The 8,653-nt window shown below is 47.7% G+C and overlaps 1 protein-coding gene across 1 annotated transcript; it reads right to left on the reverse strand.

The window, feature by feature from the left end:
- Positions 1–3,607: 3,607 nt before the first annotated feature.
- On the reverse strand, positions 3,608–8,266 carry RTL9 (retrotransposon Gag like 9). Its single transcript, XM_077773771.1, has 2 exons — positions 4,244–8,266; positions 3,608–3,724 (listed from the first exon to the last, which is right to left on the reverse strand). The coding sequence occupies exons 1-2, from the start codon at positions 8,264–8,266 to the stop codon at positions 3,608–3,610; spliced, it is 4,140 nt and encodes a 1,379-aa protein (XP_077629897.1).
- Between the last annotated feature and the right edge of the window lie 387 nt (positions 8,267–8,653).

An 8,653-nucleotide genomic window follows, 5' to 3' on the forward strand; every position in this document is an offset into this window, starting at 1 on the left:
AACTGTCAATTATACTTCAAGGTTAAATTTTCTTGAAAAAAGAATTCCTTTTGTTCTCCATGGTCATGGCTATAAGAAAATCAGTTCCATCTTTAAGACCTTTTCTTTCCTATGTACATTTCCCAGACACCGATTGTGATTCTGTATGTCCATTCTTTCTTCAGTAGATAGTAAGCTGGACAGGGCTTTGCCAAGCTAAGAGCAACCCTAGCTGAACATGGAGATCCAAATTCCACTGGGGCCTGGATTGGGCCCACTGTGAGCCAATGGGGCAGAAGATGAGGGGAAAACTGGGTCCCCAGGGGCCCGCCGCCTCCCCACCTAGAATTTGGTTTCCCAACTTATTGCCCCCTCTTTTTTCCCCCGAGGCAACAGCACTGATGATTGATAGATCCACAGGCAGCCTGCAGAGCCAGATGCTTATCTATATTACCATGGGGCTGTTAATTTGTCTGCCAATCTTTGTTTTTTCTGAGAATCATTTTCCTTTTCCTGGAATCAAACCCAAAGTTTAGGGCAATGGAGCAGTGGAGTTGAGTTCTCAGAGAGGGTTTGGTCTCTGTCCTTCTCTTTCCAGCCTCACTCCCACAGCCCCAGACTGAGTCAGCTGGCAAGCCANAGCCAGTCACCTGTACTAATGTGATAGGAAGCTCATAATGCTCTCTAACCCCTTCCCCCCATCCTGCCTACAAAGTGTTGCCAAGTTAGCTTTCTAAAATATGTTTCTCATCATGCCAGTCTTACTGTTTTTAAAAGATCTTTTAAAAGCCCAATTACATGGACTATTATTAAATAAATAAATTGGCCCTGTTAGTATCAAATTTCCCCATTATCCTGATTTCTTGACTTCATAACCTTTACCACGATTTCCATCAATCTCACTGATGTGTTTTCTTGCTTATTGTCTGTCTCCTCCCTCCACTGGAATGACGATTCCATTCTGTCAGGGTTTTTGTCTGTCCCTAAACAGTGGCTGACACGTGAGCTAATAAATATTGATTGAATGAGGGACTCAAGAAACCAAATTCTGTTAGCCACAGCTAATTCTTTCTTTCATAAATGAACTTTATTTACTTTTATGATTACAAATGTAATACATGCTTACTGCAGAGAATCTGGAAAGTACAGAGAAGTTAGAAAGAAGAAAGTAAAAAACACCCACAATCCCACCACCTGAAGGCAAACACTGCTCATATTACGTTCTAACTATCTATGCCTGTTTAAAGAGCAAGAGCTTTATCAAGAGTGTTGGCCACAAATAGCCACAATAGCCATGGAGAGCAGGGGCAATTAATTACTCAAGGGGCCACCAAGAAGTCAGAGCTAGCGATTTGACACTGAGGAACAAAAGGGCCAGAGAGAAAAGATCAAGAAGTCAGAAGCTGACAACACAAGAACAAGTTGGGTTATGATAAGAATGTAGTGAGATGGCGTTTGTCAAGAGTTTAGCCCAATACCTGTCACATAATACATAATCAATAAGTGTTAGCCATTACTATGATTACTACCATGGGTCAAAACGAATGGTTCAGGATGGAAACTATAAACAAGCCAAGGGCCCTGGAGACCCATTTTAAGTGCTATGAGTTGGGGCATATGAAAAGGGTGGTTTGGGAGTGGGCATCACTCTCCTTATAGACTCCCCTGCCAGGGGAAATGGGACCAGGACACCCTCACATCTGCCTGATGACATGTGGCAAGACACTCTAGGTGTTTCTGAGGTAGGACATGGTTTCCCCTGCCTAGACCTCTCCCTGGACCAGGAACTATGACTGGTCTCCACGGCGATAGGAGTTCAAAACCTCGTACACCAAACACTCTTGAAGTCCAAACTCTGATTGTCAGGGCATGTCACAGGCATGTAGGGTAAAAGAGAAGGTCAAGTCAACCAACTGGGAGTTAGGTGGGATGTGCTTGGAGGGGGAGACTGTAGGGGGAAGGCCACAAGGTTTATGATGTAATTGAATGGAATGGGTCCAGGAACCAGTCCTCAAGTTAGCAGCGGAGTCAGACATCACAGGAGAAGATTCCAGAAAGAATTACTTGTTGGTGGGGGCCTTGTGATGGCCTGTGCTCTGTCGAAGGTGGTCATGCAGACCCTCTTGAGGGTCTCCATGCTCTTTCAGGTAGTAACAGCGTTTAGGAACATGCTGGTGCTGGGAGTAAGAAAACAAACAAACAGAAAAACCAGCAGAGGTAAGAGCNATGTGATAGGAAGCTCATAATGCTCTCTAACCCCTTCCCCCCATCCTGCCTACAAAGTGTTGCCAAGTTAGCTTTCTAAAATATGTTTCTCATCATGCCAGTCTTACTGTTTTTAAAAGATCTTTTAAAAGCCCAATTACATGGACTATTATTAAATAAATAAATTGGCCCTGTTAGTATCAAATTTCCCCATTATCCTGATTTCTTGACTTCATAACCTTTACCACGATTTCCATCAATCTCACTGATGTGTTTTCTTGCTTATTGTCTGTCTCCTCCCTCCACTGGAATGACGATTCCATTCTGTCAGGGTTTTTGTCTGTCCCTAAACAGTGGCTGACACGTGAGCTAATAAATATTGATTGAATGAGGGACTCAAGAAACCAAATTCTGTTAGCCACAGCTAATTCTTTCTTTCATAAATGAACTTTATTTACTTTTATGATTACAAATGTAATACATGCTTACTGCAGAGAATCTGGAAAGTACAGAGAAGTTAGAAAGAAGAAAGTAAAAAACACCCACAATCCCACCACCTGAAGGCAAACACTGCTCATATTACGTTCTAACTATCTATGCCTGTTTAAAGAGCAAGAGCTTTATCAAGAGTGTTGGCCACAAATAGCCACAATAGCCATGGAGAGCAGGGGCAATTAATTACTCAAGGGGCCACCAAGAAGTCAGAGCTAGCGATTTGACACTGAGGAACAAAAGGGCCAGAGAGAAAAGATCAAGAAGTCAGAAGCTGACAACACAAGAACAAGTTGGGTTATGATAAGAATGTAGTGAGATGGCGTTTGTCAAGAGTTTAGCCCAATACCTGTCACATAATACATAATCAATAAGTGTTAGCCATTACTATGATTACTACCATGGGTCAAAACGAATGGTTCAGGATGGAAACTATAAACAAGCCAAGGGCCCTGGAGACCCATTTTAAGTGCTATGAGTTGGGGCATATGAAAAGGGTGGTTTGGGAGTGGGCATCACTCTCCTTATAGACTCCCCTGCCAGGGGAAATGGGACCAGGACACCCTCACATCTGCCTGATGACATGTGGCAAGACACTCTAGGTGTTTCTGAGGTAGGACATGGTTTCCCCTGCCTAGACCTCTCCCTGGACCAGGAACTATGACTGGTCTCCACGGCGATAGGAGTTCAAAACCTCGTACACCAAACACTCTTGAAGTCCAAACTCTGATTGTCAGGGCATGTCACAGGCATGTAGGGTAAAAGAGAAGGTCAAGTCAACCAACTGGGAGTTAGGTGGGATGTGCTTGGAGGGGGAGACTGTAGGGGGAAGGCCACAAGGTTTATGATGTAATTGAATGGAATGGGTCCAGGAACCAGTCCTCAAGTTAGCAGCGGAGTCAGACATCACAGGAGAAGATTCCAGAAAGAATTACTTGTTGGTGGGGGCCTTGTGATGGCCTGTGCTCTGTCGAAGGTGGTCATGCAGACCCTCTTGAGGGTCTCCATGCTCTTTCAGGTAGTAACAGCGTTTAGGAACATGCTGGTGCTGGGAGTAAGAAAACAAACAAACAGAAAAACCAGCAGAGGTAAGAGCCACACTCACTATGACAAGGGGATTCTGCCTGGATAATGACAGTAACTTAGCAGTTCAAAAAACTTGGCTAATGTACCTTATGTGTATAATGTGTGACTGAGGACTAGGTTAGCCAAACTCCCTACTGACCTGGGTCCCTGACACAAGTGCCTGGAGGTAGGACCCAGCCTTCCCCCCAAAGATGACCCCTCCCTTAGAATAATTGGACAGTTGAGACCCAGCCGGTTCCCTCATAATCAGAAGACCTAGACCTTTAGCCATCCCAAGAAATTGAGCAGGGCATTGCTTCAAAGTGCTTAATACACCCAAAATAACTACATAGCCAGGCCACTGATGAAATGCCAGGTTGGGGAGTATAGTCTTGAAGATCAGTGCCTCCCCCTTGCCTCTTCCTTATTCTACTCAAAGGAGCAGGGTGTGTTCCCCGATCACTCCCCACCACTCCCCTTGAGTGTATTTCCCCATCATTACCTCCTCAGTCTGCTGATAAGGGTTCAGTTCATTCTCCATCGCCTCCTCATTATTCCGCTTACAGGCTGAGAGCAGAACCTGGCTTGAGCTGCCTGGGGAACCCTTCTCTTCAGCCAGCTGGCACTCAGTGTAGAGAGACCTGTCTATCAGCTCCTTTAGGCTGCCGGCCACCTTCAGGAAGATCCGGCCCATTTTGGTGGTAACAGCTTCCGAGAGCCCTTCCAGAAACCTGGTCCGTAGAATGGCATCAGACCAAGACAAATGTCGGGCCAGCAGCAGGAAGTCAGTGGCATACTGCCTGACTGACTTCTGGCCCTGCTTGGGATGGCAAAGTACAGCACTGAGGATGTCTATCTCTGATAGGGAGTCATACAAGCCCTGTGATCTGCTCAGGAAAGATTTATTTTCATCTGATACGGGGTTTCCTACCTCCATCTGCAAGACGGACCACCTCTCTGCTGCCCCCAGATGAAGAGACACCAGAAATGCCATTTTCTCTGAGTCATTCAAAAAGCCCTTCATTTGCTTCTCCTCATCAATCTCCATCTCCTCCTCCACAGAGCACGAACCCCGGGCTGCTTCCTGTTCTTCTAAGAGGTAACAGAGTGCTGGGGTCAGCATGCCGAAGGATGGGACTTCCTTTGGTGGTGTGTTCATTGCTTCAGCAGCTGGGGCAGCCATGTGTGGTGTGGACTTTGATCCAGAGGCTGTGACATTGATGTGAGAGGCAGGTGTTTCTCCAGAGTCTGTGGCTTTGATTTCCAGAACGGACATCATTCCAGAGGCTGTGGCTCCCATTTGTGGTGTGGACATGGTTCCTGGGACTGGGGTCCTCATGGACACCCCTTCAGAGGCTATGGCTGCCATTTGTGGCGTGGACACCCCTCCAGAGGCTGTGGCTCTCAGAAGTGGCATGGACATCATTCCAGAAGCTGAGGCTCTCATTGGCAGTGCAGGCATCCCTCCAGAAGTTGTGTATGTTGTATGCGGCAAGGACATAGATCCAGAACTCGTGACTCTTGTTTGCAGTGTGAACATTGCCCTAGAGGCCATGCTTTTCATTAGCGGCACAGACATGTCTCCAGAAGCCATGGCTGACATCAATGGCATGGGCATTGTTCCAGAGGCTGTGGCTCTCATTAATGGCTTGGACATCCCTCCAGAGGCCATGGCTGTCATTTGTGCAGTGGACATCTTTCCAGGCGCTGGACCTCTCAATAACTCTGTGGATACGGCTTCAGAGGCAGAAGGTCTCCATAGTGGTGTGGATGTCATTCCAGAGACAGGGGCTCTTGCTAGTGGTGGAGACATTACTCCAGAGGCTGGAGCTCGCATTGGCAGTGTATACATCTCTCCTGAAGCTGTGGGCATCATTTGGGGTGCAGATGTTGCTCCAGAGGCTGGGGTTCTCATCAGTGGCATGGACACCCCCACTGAGCCTGTGGCTGTCATGTGAGGCATGGACATTACTCCAGGAGCAGTGGATCTCATTAGTGGTGTGGACTTTTCTCCAGAGACTGGAGCCTTCATTTGTGGCATGGGCATCACTCCAGAGGCTGAGGCCATCATTTGTGGAGTAGACATTGTCCCATAAGCTGGGACTCTCAAGGATGTGGCTATCTCTCCAGAAACTGGGGTTCTCATTAATGGTGGGGAAATCTCTCCAGAGGATGAAGCTCTTGTGAACAGTGCAGACATCTCTCCAGAGTTTGGGGCTCTCATTAGTGGTGTGGATATCACCCCAGAGGCCGGGGCTCTCATTTTTGGTGTGGACATCATTTCAGAGGCTGGGATTTGCATCTCCAGTGGGGACATCCCTCCAGAGATCCTGGATCTCATGAACGACATGGACATCCCTCCAGAGTCTTGGGTGCTCATTGGCTGACTGGGCACCTTCCCAGAGGCTGTGGATCTCATTAACACTGTGGGCATTGCTCCAGGGTCTGGGGCTCCCAGTAGAGGCATGGACATAGTTCCAGAAGCTGCAGCTGTCATTTGTGGTGTGGACATGTCTCCAGAGGCTGGGATTCTCATTAGTGGTGTAGCCATCCCTGCAGAAGTGGTGTCTGTCATCTGTTGCATGGACATAGCTCCAGAAGTTGTATCTCTCATTAGCATTGTGGCTATCTCTCCAGAAGCTGTGGTTGTCATTTGCTGTAGGAACATTGTTTGTGAGGCTTTGGATGTCATTAGTGGCTTGGACAATGCTCCCGAGGCCGTAGCTCTCATTTGCGGCAGGGACATCACTCCTGGGGCCATGTCTCTCATTAACAGTGTAGACAGTGCTCCAGAGGCTGAGGCTCTCAACTGTGGTACAGCTGTCACTCCTGACGCTGTGGCTCTCCTTTGTGATATAGACATTGCTCCAGAGACAGGGGTTCTCATTTGCAGTGTAGACATTGACCCAGAGGCTGATGCTGAAAGTTGTAGTGTGGGCATTGTTTCAGAGGCTTGGGCTGTAACTGGCTGTGTGGAAATTGCTCCAGAGACTGGGGCTCTCCTTAGCGGTGTGGACGTCATTGCAGAAGCCGGGGATCTCATTTGTGGGGTTGACATTGCCCCACTGGCTGTGGCTTTCATAAAGCCTGTAGACATTGCTCCAGAATTTCTGGCCATTGTTAACTGTGAAGGCATTACTTTAGAGGCTGTGGTTGACATTTTATCAGACATTGCTCCAGAAGTTGTGACCGTCATCAGTGTGGTGGACAATGCTTCAGAGTCTGGAATGGTCTTTAGCAATGTAGCCATATTGCCAGAGGCCAGAGCTCTCATCTGTGGTATGGACATTGCTCCGGGGTCAGTAGCTCTCACTGGCACCGTGGACAACCCACCAGAGGCTGTTGTTCTCATTGGTGGAGTAGACATGACTTGAGAGTCTAGATTTTGTGTGAACTGTGGGGACATCAGTCCCGAGTCTTGGGCTGACATCGGCTGGGTGGGCATCACTCCAGAGGTTAGGGCTGTCATTAGCAGTGGGGACACTGCTTCAGTGTCTGGAGCTGGCTTTGGCAATGTGGACACTTCTCTAGTATCTGGAGCTGACAGGAGTGGTGTGGACATTGCTCCAGAACCTGGAGCCAACACTAGCAGTGAAGACACTACTCCAGAATCTGGGCCTGACATTAGCTGGGTGGACATTTCCCCAGAGTCATGGGTGCTCGTTGGTTGGCTTGACATTGTTTCAGAAGCAAGGGCTGACATTATCAGTGAGGATATCGCCTCGGAGTCTGTGCCTGACATTAACAGTGAAGATATCTCTCCAGAGGCCAGAGCAGTCATTAGTACTTGAGACATTGCTTCAGTGTCTTCATCTGTAATTTGCAATGGTGACATTGCTTCAGAGCCTGGAGCTGGCATTGGCTGTGTGGACATCACTCCAGGGTTTATATCTGGCATTAGGAGAGGAGATATCTCTCCAAGATCTGGGGCCAGCATCAATGGTGTGGGTATCACTTCAGAGGATGAAGTGCTCATTACAGATGTAGACATTGCTCCAGAGGATGAAGCTGGCATTGCCAATGGTGATATCTCTGCTGAATGTGGTGCTGCCATTAGTGCTGTGGACATGGTTCCAAAGTCAGGAATTGTCATCAACCCTGGGGACATTAATCCATAGTCTGAAGCGGACAGCAATGGGGACAGTGTTCCAGAATCTGAGGCTGGCATTAGCAATGGGGACAGTGCTTCTGAATCTGAAGCTGCCATTAGCAATGGGGACAGTGCCCCAGAATCTGAGGCTGGCATTAGTGATGGGGACAGTGCTCCAGAGTTTGGTGCTTCCATTAGAGGTACGGATGTGGTGTCAAAGGCTGGGGATGTCATCAGCTGTGCAGACATCCCTTCAGGGTCTGACGCTGAAGTGGAGCCTATAGATTGTACATGAGAATGTGAAATTTGGACCTCTGCCCTGGTCTCCATTATTGGTCCAGAGAAGGTCATCCCGCTGTTTGGGGGGTCAAGATTTTCCTCCCTCAGCGTATTGTTGAATCGGAGTGAGTGTAAAGGTATTGACATATCTGCCATGGGCACAAAATGGTGTGGAGAGAGCCCCTAAAGTGATGATATCGAGGAGTCTTGCTGAAGCCCAAATGGCAAGAAAATCTGTAAACAGGAAACAAGTCAAGTAGTCAAAAGCCAATATCAAAAAGATCAGGGAGCAGACAAATGATTGATTCGTGATGGAGAGTGTTCTCACATGCTACCAGCACCAGAGATGGGCCCTATCATGTTAAAGAAGCTGTGCGACAATGAACAAATCTGAAGTTGGAGCAAAGATCCCTTCCACCCCTATTCTTTTCAAACCAATCCACTCAGTGACACAGCACAGCCTTTTCCATTTATAAATGCTCTAGATGCCAGCTATCTAGGCGGCCTGGAGCTCAGGCAGTCCCAGATCAAATGAAGCGGTAG

The sequence above is a fragment of the Crocuta crocuta genome, unplaced genomic scaffold, assembly GCF_008692635.1.
Source record: "Crocuta crocuta isolate KB4526 unplaced genomic scaffold, BGI_CrCroc_1.0 scaffold737, whole genome shotgun sequence".
Classification (NCBI taxonomy): Eukaryota; Metazoa; Chordata; class Mammalia; order Carnivora; family Hyaenidae; genus Crocuta; species Crocuta crocuta.